The sequence below is a fragment of the Salmo trutta genome, chromosome 33 (genome assembly GCF_901001165.1).
Source record: "Salmo trutta chromosome 33, fSalTru1.1, whole genome shotgun sequence".
NCBI classification, from domain to species: domain Eukaryota; kingdom Metazoa; phylum Chordata; class Actinopteri; order Salmoniformes; family Salmonidae; genus Salmo; species Salmo trutta.
Genome location: NC_042989.1, coordinates 26,248,469 through 26,273,393, shown reverse-complemented (window position 1 = coordinate 26,273,393; position 24,925 = coordinate 26,248,469). Strand labels below are relative to the sequence as shown.

The window sequence follows — 24,925 nt, the reverse complement described above, 5'->3', positions numbered from 1 at the left end:
TCAGATGAGTGAGGAAATGACGAGCTCACAGGGGCGTGCTCACGTGAGTGTGAGCTGTGTTCCTTTTCTTTCTGAAGACATTGGAATTGTCCGGTTGGAATATTACTGAAGATTTATGTTAAAAATATCCTAAAGATTGATGCTATACATTGTTTGACATATTTCTACGAACGAAAATATAACTTTTTTTTACTTTTCGTCGTGACATTTTCGCGCGCTTCCTGCATTTGGAGTAGTGGACTGAACGCACGAACAAAAAGGAGTTATTTGGACATAAATGATAGACTTTATCGAACAAAACAAACATTTATTGTGGACCTGGGATTCATGGGAGTGCATTCTGATGAAGATCATCAAAGGTAAGTGAATATTTATAATATTATTTCTGAGTTTTATTGACGCCACAAAATGGCGGGTTTTTGAAATCTGACACAGTGGTTGCATTAACTAGAAGTGTATCTATAATTCTTTGAATTACAGTTTAATATTTTATCAACGTTTATGATGAGTATTTCTGTAAATTGATGTGCTCATTCACCGGAAGTTTTGGGAGACAAAACATTTCTGAACATTACACACCAATGTAAAATGGGGTTTTTGGATATAAATATGAACTTTATCGAGCAAAACATACATGTATTGTGTAACATGAAGTCCTATGAGTGCCATCTGATGAAGATCAAAGTTTAGTGATTAATTTTAGCTGTATTTCTGTTTTTTTTGATGCCTCTCCATTCTTGGAAAATGGCTGTGTGGTTTTTCTTGTCAAGGTGATGTCCTAACATAATCTAATGTTATGCTTTCGCCGTAAAGCCTTTTTGAAATCGGACAATGTGGTTGGATTAACGAGAAGTGTATCTTTAAAATGGAATATAATAGTTGTATGTTTGAGAAATTTGAATTATGAGATTTTTTTTGTTTTGAATTTGGCGCCCTGCTATTTCACTGGCTGTTGAATAGTGTGTCCCGCAGGTGGGACGGTCACGTCCCACATACCCCAGAGAGGTTAAGGAAGAGAAAAGTAAATAGAGAATGTGATGAGCAGGGCTGTCACCGTTCTGGAATTTTGGATGATGGTTATTTTTCAGCTAAATGATTACAATCACCATTGTAATCGTTTGAATAGCAAAAAAACAAAAACATTTGCAAATGTTCTTCTCAGCTCTTTTCTGCTCCTGACATGTGCTGTTGCTGCTGCAGGGAGGTGCGTTACCTAGGCAACCGAAGGCACCTTGCTGAAACAAGGAGCAACAAAGGTGTATGTTACCCTCCTCCCATGTTTCATGATTAACAACTCATTGTGTGATTGTGGTAACGAACAAGAATTCAAGTCCTTTTGCTCTCCCGATTTGTAATGAATTACCTATCGAGAGAATTCTCTTCGGTCACTGTCACGGTCGTGCATATTCCCCCTCAAGCAGACACCACGACGGCTCTAAAGAAACCACACTGGACTTTGTCCAAACTGGAAACTGCATATCCTGAGGCTGCATTTAATCTAGCTGGGGACTTTATTAATGCAAATCTGAGGAAAAAAACCACAAAAGTTTTATCAACACATCGCCTACGCTACATGCTCATCGAGGACTCTTGACTACTCCCCCTTCTGGGACTACAAGGCCCACCCCGCCCTCCCTTCAGGCAAATCAGACCACACCTCCATTCTGCTCATCCCTTCCTATAAGCAGAAACTTAAAACAGGAAGATCCCGTGGTAAGGAAATCCAATCAATCATTATTGTTATTAGCTCCGGTTCTCCATGACTGACGTCAGAAAGACATTTAAGTGTGTTAAACCTCGCAAGGTTGCTGGCCCAGACAGCATCCCTAGCCGTGTCCTCAGAGAATGTGCAGACCAGCTGGCTGTAGTGTTTACAGTCAAATTCAATCTGTCCCTATCCCAGTCTGTTGGACCTTACTTTCTTCAAAATGTCCACCATTGTTCCTGTACTCAAGAAAGCAAAGGTAACTGAACTAAATATTTATTGCCCTGTAGCACTCACTTCTGTCATCATGAAGTGCTTTGGGAGGCTTTTTAAGGATCATATTACCTCCACCTTACCCAACCCCCTAGACACACTTCAATTTGCATACTGCTCCAACAGATCCACGGATGATTCAATCAGCATTGCACTGCACACTGTTCTATTCCATCTGGACAAGAAGAATACATACACTACCGGTTAAAAGTTATTGAACACCTACTCATTAAAGGGTTATTTTTTACTATTGTCAAACATTACAGAATAATATAGACGACATCAAAACTATGAAACAACACATATGGAATCACGTAACAACCAAAAAAGTGTTAAACAAATCAAAATATTTGTTATATTTGAGATTCTTCAAATAGCCACCCTTTGCCTTGACAGAATTGCACACTCTTGGCATTTTCTCAACCAGCTTCATGAGGTAGTCACCTGGAATGCATTTCAATTAACAGGTGTGCCTCCTTAAAAGTTAATTTGTGGAATTTCTTTCCTTCTTAATGCGTTTGAGCCAATCAGTTGTGTTGTGGTATACAGAAAATAGCCCTATTTGGTAAAAGACCAAGTCCATATTATGGCAAGAACAGCCCAAATAAGCAAAGAGAAACGACAGTCCATCATTACTTTAAGACATGAAGGTCAGTCAATCCAGAAAATGTCTTCAAGTGCAGTCGCAAAAATCATCAAGCGCTATGATGAAACTGCCTCTCATGAGGACCGCCACAGGAATGGAAGACCCAGAGTTACCTCTACTCTAGAGAATAAGTTCATTAGAGTTACCAGCCTCAGAAATTGCAGCCCAAATAAATGCTTCACAGTGTTCAAATAACAGACACATCTTAACATCAATTGTTCAGAGGACACTGTGTGAATGAGGCCTTCATGCACGAATTGCTGCAAAGAAACCACTACTAAAGGACACAAATAAGAAGAGACTTGCTTGGGCCAAGAAACATGGGCAATGGACATTAGACTGGTGGAAATGTGTCCTTTGGTCTGGAGTCCAAATTGGAAAGTTTTGGTTCCAACCACTGTCTTTGTGAGCCGCGGTATGGGTGAATGGATGATCTCTACATGTGTATATCCCATCGTAAAGCATGAAGGAGGAGGTGTGATGGTGTGGGGGTGTTTTGCTGGTGAAACTGTGATTTATTTAGAAATCATGGCACACTTAACCAGCATGGCTACCACAGCATTCTGCAGCGATACACCATCCCATCTGGTTTGGATAAAAATAAAAGATTAAGATGGGCAAAAGAACAGACACTGGACAGAGGAACTCTGCCTAGAAGGCCAGCATCCCGGAGTCGTCTCTTCACTGTTGACGTTGAGACTGGTGTTTGCGGGTACTATTTAATTAAGCTGCCAGTTGAGGACTTGAGAGGCATCTGTTTCTCAATCTAGACTCTAATGTACTTGTCCTCTTGCTCAGTTGTGCACCGGGGCCTCCCACTCCTCTTTCTATTCTGGTTAGAGACAGTTTGCCCTGTTCTGTGAAGGGAGTAGTACACAGCGTTGTACGAGATCTTCAGTTTCTTTGCAATTTCTCGCATGGAATAGCCTTCATTTCTCAGAACAAGAATAGACTGACGAGTTTCAGAAGAAAGTACTTTGTTTCTGGCCGTTTTGAACCTGTAATCAAACCCAGAAATGCTGATGCTCCAGATACTCAACTAGTCTAAAGAAGGCCAGTATTATTGATTCTTTCAAATCAGGACTGCAGTTTTAGGCTGTGCTAACATAATTGCAAAAATGTTTTCTAATGATCAATTAGCCTTTTAAAATGATAAACTTGGATTAGCTAACACAACGTGCCATTGGAACACAGTAGTGATGGTTGCTGATAATGGGCCTCTGTACGCCTATGTAGATATTCCATTAAAAATCAGCCGTTTCCAGCTACAATAGTCATTTACAACATCAACAATGTCTACACTGTATTTCTGATCAATTTTATGTTATTTTCTTGGACAAAAATGTTGAACGGTAGTGTATATTCCAGACGAACTAGGAACATAAGCATTTCGCAACACATCTGCTAAGTACCAATACCATTTTATTTTATTTAATTTGAAGAGGTTGAGAAAAGCCCTAGGCCAGTCACAGAATCTCAGACAAGCCAGTCAGTGAGAAGCCTAGAGAGGGCATGCTCACTGCTCGTGTGGAAGAGAGAAGCAAATCCTCCTGCTTCTTCCTCTACTGCTTCAGGGAGTGGCCTGCTTTTCCACTACAAAAAGATAGGGAGAGAGGGACAGACAGGCTGCACTGCAGGTGGGGGGATGTGGGTGGAGAAAAGGAGATGGAGGATGGGAGAAAGTTGTTCAGTGAAAACAATGTCCCTCTGAGTGTTGTAAAAGCTCCAATCTCCCCACAACAGAACAGGCCTGGGGTGGTGGGTGATTCAGAGTCAGTTATGAAACAAGGGGGGCTCAAGATTTCATAATGACAGTTGTCATCCATCTTTCTCTGCTCAGTGTTAATGAGCCCATAAATCCCTAGCCAAATGGGGTCTCTGGGAAAAGAACAGGAGAACACAACAAGAGGGAGGCTGTGGCTCTGTGGAGGCTGATCAGTGATCACTGAGTCTCAGGTGGGCCTGGAGAGAAGGCTGGAAGACCAATGCTTCATCTGTCGAACACCATAGAAGTCGATAGTCTTTTAACATTCCTAAGGAGGAATGTTACTCCCCGTGACATGACATAGCTTTTAGCTACATGTATATACAGAGCACACAAAGATGCAGAAAACAAACACAAATTGAGACATAGAAAAATATCTGCACACATAGGCAAACACATTTGCACACACACACACACACACACACACACACACACACACACACACTTCACCTTCAGTCCACCCACCCTCCCAGCATGTGTGGCCCACACAGTAACTCACCGACACAGTTGTCACAGAGGCTGCAGTGAGAGGCACGTGGTGGTCTGAAGATCTTACAGGTAAAGCAGTACTTGAGCTTGACCGTCTGCCCATTGATGACCACCTCTTTCGTCCTGGGGGGCGGCCGGTACCCTGAACTGGAGCCATTGGCAACATCTGTCAGGGAGAATCAGACTTAAATCACTGGGAAATTAAATTGCAGTCTGCTACTTTTGGCAAACAATACACTTCAATCCTAGCCTCATTCATTGTCATGCTATTGAAGAGTTGGCTAGTTCCAACACATAGTGTATGGGAGGAGGGTACTACAATCCTGCACAAAACAGGGTCTCCGTCCATACAAGCCTCTACAGGAACCAAAGTGAAGTCAAAATGGAACGGTCACAATAAACTAGACCTATTTGTTAGTAGTGTATTGGTCATGTGAACAGTAGAATGAAAAGCCTTTTAAAAATGTTGGTTCATTACTAAATTCATGTCTGGCTCTGAAAGCAGAAAGAGAATCAGCCAGAACTGTTCAGCACCTGCTGTCCTGACGTCACACTGTGACCGATCTATTCTGACCTGCTCAGAACAACATGCCCTTCACTCTGATCACAATAAATGTCTCAGCTGGAGGAAACACAACCTGGTAAGTCAAGCAGGTTATTTTCTCAACAGAATTAAATGCTTTCATAAAATCCCTCACCGTGGTAAATGTAGTAAAACGGCTTGGCAGCAGGGAGGATGATCACAATAAGAGAAATTACTGTGTGGATGATTATGTAAAAAATATTATCACCCATAAAATTATTATTTCATTCAAATGTATAGAAATATGTTCATTCAATAGAGAGTTGCGTCAGGAAAACAATAGTCCAAACCCCATGCATCTACCATATGGTTCAACATTTCATGAACATTGTCAAATACAACTATGTTAAGATTATAATACTGTAGAGAACAATGTAATGATTCATTGTATGTGATATATAATGACATAGGGCAAAGAAAATGTTTTAACATTCATTTCGTAGCACCCTCTTGAATTGCCCCGTTTTCTCTACATTCTAGAGTTGTGAGTGAACGCCTTTTTTGAACATAGGAAAAGCACAACATGTATAACTGCCGTGCTGGTTTCTGAAGCCCTCTCTCGTGTGGTAGAGTGTGTGGGAAAGAGTGTGTGTGGGTGGATCATTGTGTGCCTCTAAAACACAGTGGCCAAGCTGGAGTGGTGTGTGTGCACAACTCAACGGGAGCCCTCTTTTCAGCCCATGTTCAGCGTGATCAGTGCACTCCCTCCATCCTCTCCTCCTGCATACAGAACGAGGGATAGTTAACCAGGAGGTAAGTGAATGAGTGGGAGGAGAATTAACAACTCTACATTCGTCAAACAGAGCTTCCAACAGATAGTAGAAAGGTCAGGTGATGTTGCTGAACTGAACTGCATGCTATTCATACTGAATAATGTACTGGGCTCAATAGAGGGACCCCTCATCCTCCTTCATTTTTATTGTGTTGACGTCTATGAAAACATGCCCATAAACGCCAATCAAGGACATCAAGCTGCCTCTAAAATGAGAAGCGTCACAGCATAATGACTGTATAAAAATCACATCTAGCCTCACATACATTTAACAGCTCCCTAGCTCTCCATGAAGTGTTCTTCAAGCCCATGTCTGTGATGAACAGCTAATGAAATGTTCATGGACTGACTGTGCATGGAGCCTAGACTACTGCTGCTGCTTCTTACAAACATAAGTCACTCATTTCACTCAGCTAGACCACCAGTGATGGGGGAAAAAATCTATACAGTTAAATATCGCAATATTATTTTGGGACGATATTATAGCGATATTTGACTCCAAGTGTATATATTTTTTTGCTACCGTAGGCAGCGCGAGACGGCTGTACTTGCGCCAAAATTCCAGTATTTTCATCCTATAGCTTGTTCTCCATCTTCTTTTGAACTAGTGAACCAATATGTTTTCAGCGTTTTTATTTCCCTGATCAAAACTCATTTTCTCAATCCTTGGGCAGTCTGCCTAAGCACTTTTTCAGGTCGTCTAAGTCCAAACAGTGTAAAAAATATATTTTTTATAATATAATCTTTCAGAACGAACAATCCCCAACATAAAAGCTAGACAGGGAGAATTGAAAATTACCAAAACAATGAATTTAGGAGTATTCATTTTGCTATTTTTGAGCAAAGGAACACAGAATTGCAGGAAACTAGCTTTAAAACGGCAAAATGTTCTCTCAGATCTACGGCGGAATACGTAGAATGGCAGGAAATTAACGTTAAAACGGCAACATTTTCTCTCAGCTGCATGGCAAAATGTGTACAATTGAAGTAAATAAGCTTTAAAACCGATGGCCAACCACACCCTGGTTTGGAATTTCAAATTGCAATAAAAATCGCAGTATCGAATCGAAATACATATAGAATTGTGAGAATCACAATACATATCGTATCGGCACGTAAGTATCGCGATAATATCATATCGTGAGATCCCTGGCAATTGCCAAGCCTAACCACCAGCATCAACTGTAAAACACTGTCTGGCTACAACTGTATCAAGACGTACTGTAAGCTGAAACATTAACAGACAAACAACGAGGAATAACATTGAGTGTAGCCTAATCCTTTTCTATTGACTGTGAAATAAACATTCACCTGCTTCTCTCGTCTAAAAGATCACATCTAAAAACACACCTAGGCAAATACTGAAAGCTCTAAATAGATGGATCTCAATAGCTAGTGAGGCTAAAGGTCATGACCAGGGCCCGTATCCACTAAGTGTCTCAGAGTAGGAGTGCTGATCTATGATCAGTTTTGCCTTCTACATAGATCATAATAAATATGATTATGGACAGATCCAAGATCCACACTCCTACTCTGAAATGCTTTGTGGATACGGGCCCAAGGCACCTGTATCCTCAGGCATCATATAGGGGCGGCAGGGTAGCCTAGTGGTTAGAGCATTGGACTAGTAACCAAAAGGTTGCAAGATCGGATCCCCGAGATGACAAGGTAAAAATCTGTCGTTCTGCCCCTGAACAAGGCAGTTAACCCACTGTTCCAAGGCCATCATCGAAATAAGAATTTGTTCTTAACTGACTTGCTTAGTTAAATAAAGGTTAAAATTTTTTTTTTTTTTTAAATAGAGCCAGATCTGCTGACAGCAGGTAAGCTAAACAAGTTGAACCACCTTTACAAGGAAAGAATCCCAACTAATTTCTCTCAACTTCTGTGAAAACAAGCCTCTAAAATCAGCCAATGATATGCTCCTTCTCCACTCTCAGTCACAACTATGAGTTTATCTTCACACCTCTAAGAGGAAAGCTTTTTCTGCTGACTGGGTGTGTTTGTCTATGGTGTGATTCCATATTTCACAGATTGGATCTAGGCCTAACAGTAGTTTTTCTGTCAGAGAGAGAGGAGAGAGAGAGGAGAGAGAGAGGAGAGAGAGAGGAGAGAGAGAGGAGAGAGAGAGGAGAGAGAGAGGAGAGAGAGAGAGGAGAGAGAGAGGAGAGAGAGAGGAGAGAGAGAGGAGAGAGAGAGGAGAGAGAGGAGAGAGAGTGAGAGAGAGAGAGGATGGAGTTGGAACGAAGAGGGTAGTGATAAAAGGGGTTGATTAGGGAGGGCAGTGGAACAGCTTAACCAGCACACAGAGGCAGAGCAGAGACTGAAGGGGGATTCGATGTTGGCCAAAGCGTCCAGCCAGCCCCATCTCGACGGGGTAGATTGAAAATGTCATTGCTATCCTGCAGGGATAGGGAGGTGATAGGGAGAGGATGAGAACAGGACATTAGCAGATGGACCTTCACTCACAGACAACAAAAATAACACTGACCACAGGTTTAATAAGACCATGACCTGAGACGTTGGCTGAGCCAATACTCTTGAGAAAGACTCTGGACTTAAACTATGAACAAAGAGAAGGGTAGCCTGTACAGACGAGTGCTTACTTCTGATTTCTGAAAGTCAAGTCGACATCACAAACAAGTAATGGGATAATAATAGGTGATATTTGTGATCTCGATTTTCCCGCATTACTTTCACACCCCTGGGGAGCAAAATACGAATAACCAGCAAAACATCCCAGGCCCCATCTTATCTTGACAAGCCATCATCCATCATCTTTCAGACTGTGTGTGTCAGCCACACACAGGTCAGACTGTTCTCTCTTCAGGGGGCTCCAGGACTCCAGGGTACCACACCACTGAGGCGTCCCTGTCACCATGGCAACGGTCTCGCCCCCGTAAGATTGTCAGTCTTGATAAGTGTGTTAGTTTGGAGTTGTGCGCCCTTAGCAGTTGGCATCGACTTAAATCCTCACATTAGAGACTACTTTAAAGGAGACTCTGCATGAATGCACCATTTACATCACTGCAGGGACAAGGAGAAGAGGCCCTGTAATTTATGACTATTGAGGAGCATCCATTCTCTGTACAGGACTTCCCAGGCAGATGCTGTTGGTTCCTGTACGTCTGCATGATGAGAAGTAATGAGGCCCATGAGTCCCACAGGGAGACTAGGAGAGCACATCCAGACACACTATCCCTGAATAAGTACTCACTCTGCCTCTCAGATACAGGCACAGTGGTCTGTGAGTGTGTGCGTCCCTAGTATGCAGAGGCATACAGTAGACAGGGGCCGTCAGTAACAGCAGAGGCCTACCCAGGCCACTAATTGCTCAACAACTTATGGTTTCCTTTCTCTCTTTGTCTGGTCCCATTTGGTAAATTCAACTGGCTGCAATTACTATCCCAGCAGCAGCATCTCTATTCATGGGCCATGAGGCTCCATCCAAAAGGCCTCATCGGAGCCCTTTTATCTCCCAGTCAGGACTGATCATAATCCTCAAGACAGGCCAACAAAACAAATGAGAAAGACCAGAGAGACAGGAAACCATCTTCCAGAGGAAGCATTCGCTGGCTGGACATAAAGGGAGTGAATACACATTAAAATGCAGAAATAGGCTATCAAACTGGAGAAAAATATTATGTAAGGAGGGTTTTATTAAAATGTGTGTGTGGTATGCTTTCTGGTTGCATAACGTAACTCCTGTCCTGGATATCGAGGCTTTGGCAGTTATTTAAACTGTTAGTTGAAGGAAACTTTCCTCTTCAGTGGGTAACAAAGAGCAGGTTTCCTAATGATGATAACACTGAGCATTTACTATGACATCACAAACACTCACTTCCTATCGCCGCAGGCACACACCCTTGCTACTTCCCCTTGTAACTCTCGGCCACAGATTGCCGTGTGTGCACGTGCGTGTCAACCACTGTAATAGCCAACCGCCATTGTAAGATTATAAGGATAAGATGTGTGCCCCCCCCCCCATGATGGGATTACAAGGTGAAAAGGAATACAATTAAACAAGATAAACTTTACTGAAGTGGAAATACAGATCTGAAAAGTAGGGCTGAGTTATTTTTGGAATGTTTTGAAATCATTACTCAGCCCTAAGATGACAGTCTGTTCTAAAGGGTTCAGTGAGCTTTCTGCTCCCGGCTGACTATGATGAAAACATCCTGAGATTCCATTCCACCCGGTTTTGCTTAGTGTTACCAATGAAAACCTGTGAGGGGTGTTTCAGTTCATTTCGGAGGAACTGGTTTCTATTTGTTCCCAGAGAAGAGCATCAGGTTTAAGGACGTGATGAGGGGTAAGGGAAAGGGAGTGTCTAGCCCACAGAGACCATCAATCTAGGCTTTAGCCAGAAGAACATCTCGCTTCTCTTCCAACTCTTCTCAGAGGACATAACTTTTAGGCCTATATTCCTCCTTCTTCCCTTTCGCAACATTATAGGCCTACAGCCTAACTGATATCAAGTTACAGGATTGGTGAAAGTATATTGGTGGAGACCTATCCATGTCTGTCAGATTAAATAAATCCTTAAACAGGGGTTAGGGAAATTGCAGTTACAGTGGGAAGAAAAATTCTGTGAACCCTTTAGAATGACCTGGATTTCTGCATAAATTGGTCATAATTGTATCCGATCTTCACCTAAGTCACAACAATAGACAGTCTGCTTAAACTAATAACACACACACACAACTATAATTTTTCATGTCTTTATTGAACACACCGTGTAAACATTCACAGTGCAGGGTGGGATAAGTATGTGAACCCTTGGATTTAATAACTGGTTGACCCTCCTTTGGCAGCAATAAACTCAACCAAACGTTTTCTGTAGTTGCGTATCAGACCTGCACAATGGTCAGGAGTAATTTTGGACCATTCCTCTTTACAAGACTGTTTCAGTTCCACAATATTCTTGGGATGTCTGGTGTGAACCACTCTCGAGGTCATGCCACAGCATCTCAAATCGGGTTTTAGGACAGGACTGACTGGGCCACTTCAGAAGGAGTATTTTCTTCTGCCATTCTGTTGTTGATTTACTTCTGTCTTTTGAGTTGTTGTCCTGTTGCATAACCTAACTTCTGTTGAGCTTCAATTGGACATATAGCCTTACATTTGCCTGCAAAATGTCTTGATCAACTTGGGAATTCCTTCTTCCGTCGATGACACCAAGCTGTCCAGGTCCTGAAAACATAGTGATGTGTGTTCCTTCCAAACAACACAACTTTAGTTTAATCTGTCCACAGAATATTTGCCAGTAGCGCTGTGGAACATCCAGGTGCTCTTTTGCGAACTTCAGACATGCAGCAATGTTTTTTTGGGACAGCAGTGGCTTCTTCCATGGTGTCCTCCCATGAACACCATTCTTGTTTAGTGTTTTATCTATCATAGACCCTTCAACAGAGATGTTAGCATCTTCCAGAGATTTCTGTAAGTCTTTAGCTGACACTAGGATTCTTCTTAACCACATTGAGCATTCTATGCTGTGCTCTTGCAGTCATCTTTGCAGGACGGCCACTCCTAGGGAGAGTAGCAACAGTGCTGAAATTTCTCAATTTATAGACAATTTGTCTTACCGTGGACTGACTTTTAGAGATACTTTTGTAGCCCTTTCCAGCTTCATTCAAGGAAACAATTCTTAATCTTAGTTATTCTGAGATCTATTTTGTTAGAGGCATGGTTCACATCAGGCAATGCTTCTTGTAAATAGCAAACTGAAATTTTGTGAGTTTTTTTTTTTTTAATGGGGCAGGGTAGCTCTAACCAAAATCTCAAATCTCGTTTTATTGATTCAACTCCAGGTTAGTCGACTCCTGACTCCAATTCACTTTTGGAGAAGTCATTAGCCTTGGGGTTCACATACTTTTTCCAAACTACACTGTGAATGTTTAAATTATGTATTCAATATAGACAAGAAAAATACAATAATGTGTGTTATTAGTTTAAGCACACTGTTTGTCTATTGTTGTGACTTAGATGAAGATCAGATCAAATTTTATGTAACATTTATGCAGAAATCCAGGTAATTCCAAAGGGTTCACATACTGATAGGGTGGTGCTGCTGCTTGGGGGGAAACCACATAGTATGGATCCATCTTACTGTAATAATTGGGTAATGGAGTGGGAATGGGTTGAGTGTTAATAGCCATGGTGTGGACCTTGCAGTAACATCCTGCGAGTACAGAGTTCGACTTACACACTGTATTCAATATGGTTGTTCAGCTAATTCATTTGATTATCAAAACATAAGCTAATTAATAAACTATACTGGGCATATTGTCACGTCAGGAGGTGTCACTCAACCCTCGTCCCTCAACCGATCTGTTCTGGTCAGTGCTATCCGGAATCCTTGGGACGTCCCTTCCTTATCCCTTACCTATTTTAAATGTCAACTTCAATGAGTTAGGGATGTCCCAAGGATCCCGAATTGCAGAGACCAATCTGTCTTGTAGGACGTGGGACTCATCTAAAAGAAATAGCGTATCCGCCTAACACTAATTCTGAAAATCACTCCACTCTTGGTAGCTATGATGCACTGGCTGCTATGTTAAACCATGCTTGATCACTTGAGCAAACTTGCTCCAACCAACACCCTATTGCAAGCTTGTTTGAATGTCCATACGGTAGCTAGTTTGCCAGGTTGTTGATGAAGTTGTACGCCACCAAAGTTATGAGACGGTTCTCAGATATCAGCATGTATCTGACTGACAGATTTCATGAAAACGAATTTGTGCATTAGCTAGAACGTCACTACAATAGCTAGCTAGCTAACTAGAGGGGGTATTCCCTATGGAGAGTGTGAACTGACAATGTTAGCATCCCTGCCTTTCATTTCATATGATTTGATTTCAGACTGGTTCAGCCAGCAAGCAGACATATACGTGCACATTTTGAATTGAATAAATACCGATTCTACCACCACAAAACACCTTCGCTAGATGTAGAATTAGGCAGTGAAGACTTGCTCATGAAAAAGAAAATCAATATAAGCAGAAGGTTTTTGGTAAGATTAACTCTGACTGGAGGATGAAAGGGGGTTCTCAGTGCTGTAACCTTGGTAACAGTTTCCAATGTTAAGAAAGCATATTGTTGCCCAACTTCTTTTTAGCTATCCCATGACTGTTTGCAAGTTAGACAGATCAGTCTGCTGTCGCTTTCTGATGCGAGACAAATGGTGGAATTGTGGATGTTCAATTAAAGACCACATTCACACTGGAAGAATAGACCTGTAGGTCCATTGAAATTGTGCATGGGATTTCATTACATCCCAGAGATGCTTTGTGAAACCAAAACAGAACATTACTTCCTACCTAAACAGTCAGACTTCTCCTTCCAAGGACATCATGAAGACACTGTTAAATGTTAGCACATATAGAGATGTACAGACAACGTGTGAAGACATCAAGTGTGAAGCCATACGATGCACAGAACACATGGTAACCCCTGGCAACGGAACGTTGGAGAATTCTGACAGTGAATTAAGAAGAAATCCTGGTTGAATTCTGAATCCACATTTCACCATGGGGGAAGTCAGTCGGTGGATATTGTGACACACTGCTATATCCTACCCCTGCACTGACGCTGAGAGTAAAGAGACTGCTGTGGATCACAGAGAGCTCCTTCCATTCACACACCTCTTATCGGCACCTCTCACTCTCTCCCCATCTCCCTGTGAGTTAATAACCACCTCCGAGTGCTTTAGAGAGGAGAGAGGAGCTACAATGGATTAATGGAGGGTGGCTGTAAAGAGCTCCACAAGCCCACTTACACAGATCAGATCAAGTGGAGGGCTTTAGAACCTCTATTCTCCCACACTGCTCCAACCGGCCATTGTTCAGGTTCAAACAATGAGGCCAATGTAGCAATTAGTGTTGGGGGGGGGGGGAAGAGTTACATATCATGCTATTATAATGGATTATATAATATCAATACTTTGACTCCAAGTATCAGTAGCGTAACTTGTTCTCCATCTTTTTAAATAGTGAGCCAACATATTTTCAGCAATTTTATTTCCATGACTGATCAAAACTCATTCTCATGCTCTCTCGTCGCTCTACAGCAGACATATAGTGAACAATGTTTAGAACATAAAAATCGCAATAAAATCCCAGTATTGTGTGTGTGTGTGTGTGTATGTATATACATGCATACACACACACACACACACACCTCTCTCTCATACACACATATATATATATAAAATCGTGAGAAACGCAATACATATCGGCACATAAATTTCATGGTACCTGTCCATTCCCAGCTCCAGTATCAATGTGACAGTAGTGTAGCGGAACACAGTAACGTAGGCTGTGTTTTAAAGCCTTGCTGATCAGATGTATTAAGTGAGATTACCACTCATTTGGTAAGGGCATGAGGCCGGTTCTGTTGAGAAAGTTTGTATTGAGTCCGTGTGTGTGGCAAGCAGTTCCTCACTCCGGTTCCGCGAGGCCGGTTCCACGCCCTCACTCTGGTTCCGCGAGGCCGGTTCCACGCCCTCACTCTGGTTCCGCGAGGCCGGTTCCACGCCCTCACTCTGGTTCCGCGAGGCCGGTTCCACGCCCTCACTCTGGTTCCGCGAGGCCGGTTCCACGCCCTCACTCTGGTTCCGCGAGGCCGGTTCCACGCCCTCACTCTGGTTCCGCGAGGCCGGTTCCACGCCCTCACTCCGGTTCCGCGAGGCCGGTTCCACGCCCTCACTCCGGTTCCGCGAGACCGGTTCCACGCCCTCACTCCGGTTCAGCGAGACCGGTTCCACGTCCTCACTCTGGTTCAGCGAGACCGGTTCCACGTCCTCACTCTGGTTCAGCGAGACCGGTTCCACGTCCTCACTCTGGTTCAGCGAGACCGGTTCCACGTCCTCACTCTGAGGCAGTCTTTCTAGGCAGTTACTCAACTCTCTCCCTCTCCTCCTATCCCAGAGCAGCTATCAGTCAGTCAGACTCTAGAACCGTATCTAACCACAAAATACTAACTCAAATGTTGCCAATATTATGCAGGAGCAAAAAGACGAGGTTCATCACTGAGTTTTATCTTGATAGAAAACTGGCTGTCAGTCAATCTACTTTGGGCTGTTCTGTATAAGACAGTGATGCATGCCCAGTCACACCATGTGACTGAGGAGGAAACCGTTTGGAGCACATCCTCTGAGGGCTAAAGACATGTCTGACAGGCAGACAAGAGTACTGTGGTGAGACTATAAACCCGGTTCCACTGCTGTGCCTCTCCTCCGCTCTGCCTGTAACAGGATGGTCTGTCTACCAGCGTGGGCAGCAGGAAAATAGAGGGATAGAAGGATGGGAGGATGGAGAACGATGGATAGGAGAGCTGTGAACTATAAGTAGAGCCCTCCTGATTGAATGCATTTGTCGACAACACACAGCATGCACTCACACGTACAAACATGGATTGTTTGATTTCTCAGCAGCAGTGACGGAAACCCTCAAAATAATCATATAGGGTCCAGTTGCAGCCAATAAAAACCTTAAAATGTCAGTGAATCCACATTATATTCCTCTCCATCACACACACACTGGGAGAGGAGCAGGAGTTTAGCATGGCCACCGGCTTTAGAAACATCCTCTGACATTTACTGGCTAGCCTATCGCTAGGTCTCTGGCATGCACAGCAGAAGAGACATATCCTGCCTGGTTCCGGTAATGAAAGCGTTTGGGGTTGGCATGCTTCCGCCTGGAGGATGCCAGTCCCTCAGTCTCTGCAGCAATGCCACGTCTGACCAGGGACTGCACTGCTAAATATGGCTGGCTGGCTGGCTGGCTGGGACAGAGACAGAGACAGAGACAGAGACAGAGAGAGAGACAGAGACAGAGACAGAGAGAGAGAGAGAGAGAGAGAGAGAGAGAGAGAGAGAGAGAGAGAGAGAGAGAGAGAGACATGATGCATGGAAAGACGAGCTGCAGTAACAACAGTGGTGATCGATATACTAGTGCAGGCTGATTGCTGAAGAGTTCCTGTTACGATGCTATTCCTCAGTTCACAGTCACACTCAGAGCAGGGACAGGACAGGTGCTCATTGGCTTACACAGCAGGCTTATTCAGTATGTAGTTTCACAACAGATGAATACCAGAGGTGAACTTGAGCCCTGTACCACTTTGAATAGAAGACAACAGCATTACTTATTAATGAGGGTGCTGGGAATAAAGGAACAACCAGTTCAGTTGTGGTCAAACATTACTTCACCATGTGAAGAGCATACAGCACACGCTCTGAAACATAAGCTGAACAACGTAACACAAGCACTTGGGCCGGAGACTAATTGGAGATTGTGCACATCATGACGCCCATCATGAGTATGTTGCATGAGCTGAAATAAAAGATCACAGAAATGTTCCATAATCACAAAAAGCTTATTTCTCTCAAATGTTGTGCACAAATTTCTTCACATTCTTGTTAGTCAGCATTTCTCCTTTGCCAAGATAGTCCATCCACCTGACAGGTGTGGCATCAGGTGTGGCATATCAAGAAGCTGATTAAACAGCATGGTCATTACACAGGTGCACCTTGTGCTGGGGACAATAAAAGGCCACAAAAACGTAGTTTTGTCACAACGTTCCATCGATGTCTCAAGATGAGGGAGCGTGCAATTGGCATGCTGACTGCAGAAATGTCCACCAGCGCTATTGACAGAAAATTCAATGTTCATTTTTCAACCATAAGCCACCTCCGTCGCTTTAGAGAATTTGGCAGCTCGTCCAACATGGCACACAACCGCAGACCACGTGTAACCACACCAGCCCAGGACCTCCACATCTGGCTTCTTCACCTGCGGGATAAAGACCAGCCACCCAGACAGCTGATGAAACTGTAGGTTTGCACAACCAAAGATCATCTGTGTGTTCGTCGTCCTCACCAGGGTCTTGACCTGACTGCAGTTTGATGTCGTAACCAACTGCAGTGGGAAAATGTTCACCTTCGACGGCCACTGGCATGCGGGAGAAGTATGCACTTCACGGATGAATCCCGGTTTCAACTGTACCGGGCATTAAGCAGACGTTGTGTGGGCGAGTGGTTTGCTGATGTCAATGTTGTGAACAGAGGGCCCCACGGTGGAGGTGGGGTTATGGTATGGGCAGGCAATAGCTACGGACAATGAACACAATTGCATTTTATTGATGGCAATTTCAATGCACAGAGATACCCTGACGAGATCCTGAAGCCCATTGTGTCATTCCTCCTCCGCCGTCACCTCATGTTGCAGCATGATAATGCACTGCCCCATGTCACAAGGATCTGTACACAATTCCTGGAAGCTGAAAATGTCCCAGTTCTTCCATGGCCTGCATACTCACCAGACAGGTCACCCATTAAGCATGTTTGGGATGCTCTGGATCGACGTGTATGATAGTGTTCCAGTTCCCGCCAATTTCCAGCAATTTTGCACAGCCATTGAAGAGGAGTGGAACAACATTCCACAGGCCACAATCAACAGCCTGATCAACTCTATGCGAAGGAGATGTGCCGTGATGCATGAGGCAAATAGTGGTCACACCAGATACTGACTGGTTTTCTGATCCACGCCCCTACTTTTTTAAGGTGACCAAAAGATGCATATTTTTCTGTGACTAACAGATGCATATCTGTCATGGGCAATCCATAGATTAGGGCCCAATTAATTTATTTCAATTGACTGATTTTCGTATATGAACTGTAACTCAGTAAAATGTTTGAATGTTGCATTTATATAGTTTTGTTTAGTGTATTTATAATGCTTGTTTCCTTGTTTCTTTATATTGCTATTGAGGACTGATTCTCAACTTACTGGCATGGTTAAATCAATTAAATATGTGGTTGTTTATATTAGAGGTCGACCAATTTAGATTTTTCAAATGGGTCGTGGATGGGTATTCCAGCATGACAATGACCCAAAACACACGGCCAAGGCAACAAAGGAGTGGCTCAAGAAGAAGCACATTAAGGTCCTGGAGTGGCCTAGCCAGTCTCCAGACCTTAATCCCATAGAAAATCTGTGGAGGGAGCTGAAGGTTCGAGTTGCCAAACAAAATCCCTCCTGAGATGTGTGCAAACCTGGTGGCCAACTACAAGAAACGTCTGACCTCTGTGATTGCCAACAAGGGTTTTGCCACCAAGTACTAAGTCATGTTTTGCAGAGGGGTCAAATACGTATTTCCCTCATTAAAATGCAAATCAATTTATAACATTTTTGACATGCTTTTTTCTGGATATTTTTGTTGTTATTCCATCTCTCACTGTTCAAATAAACCTACCATTAAAATTATACACTGATCATTTCTTTGTCAGTGGGCAAACGTACAAAATCAGCAGGGGATCAAATACTTTTTTCCCCCACTGTACTTGTGTATTGATTTTAAAGAAAGGCATTGATGATGTTTATGGTTAGGTACATCGGTGCAACGACAGTGCTTTCTTTGCGAATGCGCTTGTTAAATCACCCGTTTGGCAAAGTAGGCTGTGATTCAATGATAAATTAATTGGCACCGCATCGACTATATGCAACGCAGGACAAGCTAGATAAACTAGTAATATCATCAACCATGTGTAGTTAACTAGTGATTATGCTAAGATCGATTGTTTTTTATAAGATAAGTTTAATGCTAGCTAGCACCTTACCTTGGCTCCTTGCTGCACTCGCATAACAGGTAGTCAGCCTGCCACGCAGTCTCCTCGTGGAGTGCAATGTAATCGGCCATAATCGGTGTCCAAAAATGCGATTACCGATTATTATGAAAACTTGAAATCGGCCCCAATTAATTGGCCACTCCGATTAATCGATCGACCTCTAGTTTATATCACATTACCTTGAATAGGTTAAACTGATCACATTTAGTTTTCCACTTTTATTCTATTTCACCTTTATAATTTTTCTTTCCCCCCGGTTCAAATTCAATAGCCCAGCGGATACACACTTTTTGTGTGTGTGTGTGTGAGAGAATGAGTGAGAGGCGGCAGACAGCCTGTCTCCCAGCATTGCTGTTCCCCCGTGGAGGGTGTGTATGGTTCTTGACAGAGCAGAGTGTAATGTGTGATAGATCGCACTTCAGGGACCTGATAATCACATCATCCTCTATCGCCTATCAGCTGGCCACCACAGGACACCCTTCACACGGACACAGGGAGCCCTCACACTCCCCTCCTGTCCCTCCACTCTCTCTGTCTCCCCCGCTTTCCAAGCCCCCACTATGTGTCTTTCTTTGTCGTGTTTTTGTCTGCAAATTGCATGCAGAAACTATAAGCTAAATTCCTTCCTCCTCTCACATCATGAAGGGCGCTGAGGCAGGGAGAGCCACCGCTTTCAATTCAATTCAAAAAGGCTTTATTGGAATGGGAAACATGTTTCCATTGTCAAAGCAAATGGAATAAACAATAAAGGGAAATAAACAAGGAAAATAAACATCAGTAAACATTAAACTCCTAAGTTTTAAAAGACATTTGAAATGTTATTATTGCTTATTTACAGTGATGTAACAACGTGCAAATAGTTGAAGTATGAAAGGGAAAATAAATAAACAGATAAACCACAAATCTTGCTGCTGTGATTGCACATTGCAGTATTTCAACTAACCAATATGGGAGTTTAGCAATGTTTGATTTGTTTTAAAATTCTTTGTGGGTCTGTGTGATCTGTGGGAAATATGTTTCTCTGTGGTAATACATTTGCCAGGAGGTTAGGAAGTGTAGCTCAGTGAGCACATAGCATGTCTTCTATTGAGAGCCAGGTCTGCCTGTGGTCAGGTATTCTGCCACTGTGTAATCTCTGTTTAGGGCCAGATAACATTCCAATTTGCTTTGTTTTTTTTGGTTGATTATTTTCAGTGTATCAAATAGTTATCTTTTTCAGAATTTGGTTGTGTCTAAATGTGTTTTGGTCCTGGGGCTGTTTGTGAACCAGCCCCAGAACCAGCTGGCTGAGTTCATCTCTCTGTAGAGTGGCATGTGTGGGCATCACTTCCTTTAGGTGGTTGTACAATTTAACTGCTCTTTTCTGGATTGTTGATAACTAGTGGGTATAGTCCTAATTCTGCTCTATATGCATTGTTTGAGGTTTTGTGTTGTACACTAAGTATATTGTTGCAGAATTCTGCATGCAGTCTCAATTGGATGTTTATTCTTGGTAAGTGAGTGGACCCCAGAACTCAAACATAGAGGGTTCTGACAATTATATTTAGCCAGATCCTAATTGTGATGTTGAGTTTTATGTTCCCTTTGATGGCATAGAAAGCCCTTTTTGCCTTGTCTCAGATCATTCACAGCCTTGTGGAAGTTACCTGTGTTTTTCCACCGTGCTTCTACATCTGCGTTGCTTGCTGTTTAGGGTTTTAGGCTGGGTTTCTGTATAGCACTTTGTAACATCTGCTGCTGTAAAAAGGGCTTTATAAATACATTTGATTGATTGATGTTTAGGTCAAGGTAGGTATCGTTTTTTGAGTGCTCAAGGGCAATGGTGTCTAGATGGAATTTGTATTTCTGGTCTTGGTAAGTGGACCTTTTTTGGAACACCATTTTTTGTCTTACTGAGATTTACTGTCAAGGCCCAAGTCTGACAGAATCTGTGCAGAAGATCTAGGAGCTAAGCACCAGATCTTCTGCAAACAGACATTTAATTTCTGATTCCAGTAGGGTAGTTCTAGTAGTTCTAGTGCCCGCGCCAATTCATTGATATATGTGACCCACAATCCTGGATTCGCTCCTATGTAGCAAAATTTGAAACGTTTTTTTTTACATTGCACAAAAGTAGAGACTCCGAGCTAGAAAATGGTATATCATACACTGCAGTTGAGGAACAATGGGAAAGTAATTCGGCTTTGAAAGTTGATAAACTTGTAACCCCACTTTTGAGAAAATGGCCCTTGAATGTTTTGGTACGCCTACTGGAGAGCTCCTCTTTGTCTACACCAATTCAGTATCGTTCACACCCTTCTAAGCCTTAGCCCCACCCATCTCTTTAACCTCTCTGGGCTAGGTGGGACGTTTGCGTCCCACCCTAGTCAACAGCCAGTGGAATCCCGTGGCGCGATATTCAAATACCTTAGAAATGCTATTACTTCAATTTCTCAAACATATGATTATTTTACACCATTTTAAAAGACAAGACTCTCGTTAATCTAACCACACTGTCCGATTTCAAAAAGGCTTTACAACGAAAGCAAAACATTAGATTATGTCAGCAGAGTACCCAGCCAGAAATAATCAGACACTCATTTTTCAAGCTAGCATATAATGTCACAAAAACCAAAACCACAGCTAAATGCAGCACTAACCTTTGATGATCTTCATCAGATGACACTCCTAGGACATTATGTTATACAATACATGCATGTTTTGTTCAATCAAGTTCATATTTATATCAAAAACCAGCTTTTTAACATTAGCAAGTGACTAGCATTCCCACCGAACACCTCCGGTGAATATACTAAATTACTCATGATAAACGTTCACAAAAAACATAACAATTATTTTAAGAATTATAGATACAGAACTCCTATATGCACTCGCTATGTCCGATTTTAAAATAGCTTTTCGGTGAAAGCACATTTTGCAATATTCTAAGTAGATAGCCCGGCATCACAGGGCTAGCTATTTAGACACCCAGCAAGTTTAGCACTCACAAAAGTCAGATTTACTATAAGAAAAATGTTATTACCTTTGTTGTTCTTCGTCAGAATGCACTCCCAGGACTTCTACTTCAATAACAAATTTGGTTTGGTCCCAAATAATCCATTGTTATATCCAAATAACGGCGTTTTGTTCGTGCGTTCAAGACACTATCCGAAGGGTAAAGAAGGGTGACGTGCCCGGCGCATTTCGTGACAAAAAATGTAAAAATATTCCATTACCGTACTTCGAAGCATGTCAAACGCTGTTTAAAATCAATTTTTATGCGATTTTTCTCGTAAAAAAGCGATAATATTCCGACCGGGAGTCGTTGTTTTCGTTCAAAGACAGAGAAAGTAAAATGGACTCTTCACGTGCACGTGCGCACCCGTCTCATTGTTCTCAGATCGACCACTTACCAAATGCGCTACTGTTTTTCAGCCAGAGACTGGAGAGTCATCATTCAACGTTCTGGCACCTTCTGAGAGCCTATGGGAGCCTTAGAAAATGTCACGTTACAGCAGAGATCCTTTGTTTTGGATAGAGATGACAAAGGCGGCCAAGAAATGGTCAGAGGGCGCTTCCTGTTTGGAATCTTCTCAGGTTTTGGCCTGCCATATGAGTTCTGTTATACTCACAGACACCATTCAAACAGTTTTAGAAACGTTAGGGTGTTTTCTATCCAAATCAAACCATTATATGCATATTCTAGTTACTGGGCAGGAGTAGTAACCTGATTAAATCGGGTACGTTTTTTATCCGGCCGTGCAAATACTGCCCCCTTTCCCCAACAGGTTAAGGATTCACATATGAGGCCATGTGCTAAACAGAGTCAGTAGTGTTGTAAAGAACCAAAGACTTCAAGACTAAAAGTGGTAAATGTAGTAGCCTAAAATAAGAAAAAACTCTTAATAAAAATACACTATCTAGTGCGTGGCCTATATCCTAATCTGACTTTGGTGAAAGTCATGTTCTTCACATTACCGTCTCTGGTAAAGACAGTTTATTTGCCACATGCACAGGATACAAAAAGATGTAAATGGTACAGTGAAATGGTTACTTGCATATTTGCATAATAGAAATATAAAAAACAGAAAGTGACCAGATAAAAATATTTTAAATGACGCTTACCCAGACACACTTTTCTAAATTGATGGGTCATGTGAAGGAAATGAAATAGCCAGATGTGGCTGGGAGGTGGCTAAGTGGATTGGTCTCTGTTGTCTAGACATGTACACGTTCATGAAATACAAGATGGCCGTAATCACCCCCAGACACACCTGTCTAACTTGATGGGTCATGTAATCATCTAGCGAAACGGTGTTTTTTGTTTAGACATGTAGCTAAACAATGAACCGGCATAATCCCAACTCATTCTACTACCAATTCAAATCAACTCCTTCGCATAGAGTTGATCAGGCTGGTGATTGTGGCCTGTGGAATGTTGTCCCACTCCTCTTCAATGGCTGTGCGAAGTTGCTGGATATTGGTGGAACTGGAACATGCTGTTGTACACATCGATCCAGAGCTTCTCAGAACATGCTCAATGAGTGATATGGCTGGTGAGTATGCAGGCCATGGAAGAACATACATTTTTTCAGCTCCAGGAATTGTGTACAGATCCTTGCGACATGGGGCAGTGCACTATCATGCTGAAACATGAGGTGATGGCAGCAGATGAATGGCACAACAATGGGCCTCAGGATCTCGTCACGTTCTCTGTGCATTCAAACTGCCATCAATAAAATGCAATTGTGTTCATTGTCCATAGCTATTGCCTGGCCATACCATAAGGCCACTATCATGGGGCACTCTGTTCACAACGTTGACCTCAGCAATCCACTCGCCCACGTCTGCCATATGCCCGGTACAGTTGAAATCGGGATTAATCTGTGAAGAGCACACTTCTCCCGCCTACCATTGGCCATCGAGGGTGAACATTTTCCCACTGAAGTTGGTCACGACACCAAACTGCAGTCAGGTCAAGACCCTGGTGAGGACGATGAACACGCAGATGAGCTTCCCATATGATCTTTAGTCGTGCAAACCCACAGTTTCATCAGCTGTCCAGGTGGCAGGTCTTTCATGATCCCGCAGGTGAAGAAGCCGGATGTGGAGGTCCGCCCACACAAAGCCATAGACATGGTCTGCGGTTGTGAGGGCGGTTGGACGTACTGAAAATGTTTCTAAAACGACATTGGAGGCGGCTTATGGTAGAGAAATAATAATAAAATGTTCTGTCAACAGCTCTGGTGGACATTCCTGAGGTCAGCATGCCAATTGCACGCTCCCTCAACTTGAGATAACAGTGAAAAGGCGACTCCGGGATGCTGGCCTTCTAGGCAGAGTTGCAAAGAAAAACCCATATCTGACTGGCCAACAAAAATAAAAGATTAAAATGGTCAAAAGATCACAGACACTGGACAGAGGAACTCTGCCTAGAAGGCCAGCATCCTGGAGTCACCTCTTCCCTGTTGATGTTGAGACTGGTGTTTTGCAGGTACTATTTAATGAAGCTGCCAGTTGACGACTTGTGAGCCGTCTGTTTCTCAAACTTGTTCTCTTGCTCAGTTGTGCACCGGGGCCTCCCACTCTTTCTATTCTGGTTAGAGACAGTTTGCGCTTTTCTGTGAAGGGAGTAGTACACAGTGTTGTATGAAATCTTCAGTTTCTTGGCAATTTCTCGCATGGAATAGCCTTCATTTCTCAGAACAAGAATAGACTGACGAGTTTCAGAAGAAAGTACTTTGTTTCTGGCCATTTTGAGCCTGTAATCAAACCCACAAATGCTGATGCTCCAGATACTCAACTAGTCTAAAGGCGGACAGTTTTATTGCTTCTTTAAATCAGAACAGTTTTCAGCTGTGCTAATATAATTGCAAAAAGGTTTTCTAATGATCAATTAGCCTTTTAAAATGATCAACTTGGATTAGCTAACACAACGTGCCATTGGAACACAGGAGTGATGGTTGCTGATAATGGGCCTCTGTAAGCCTATGTAGATATTCCATTAAAAAAAAAAGCTGTTTCCAGTTACAATAGTCATTTACAATGTCTACACTGTATTTCCGATCAATTTGATGCTATTCTAATG

The 24,925-nt window shown here is 42.7% G+C and overlaps 1 protein-coding gene across 6 annotated transcripts in view; it reads right to left on the bottom strand.

Annotated features, from left to right (window-relative positions):
* Window positions 1–24,925, bottom strand: part of LOC115172755 (probable palmitoyltransferase ZDHHC14) — a 97,745-nt gene that overhangs the window by 24,829 nt on the left and 47,991 nt on the right. For all 6 annotated transcript variants that reach the window (XM_029730486.1, XM_029730485.1, XM_029730489.1 and 3 more), the window contains exon 4: window positions 4,889–5,044. In XM_029730486.1, the coding sequence (XP_029586346.1) occupies window positions 4,889–5,044 (156 nt within the window). The remainder of the gene's footprint in view (window positions 1–4,888; window positions 5,045–24,925) is intronic.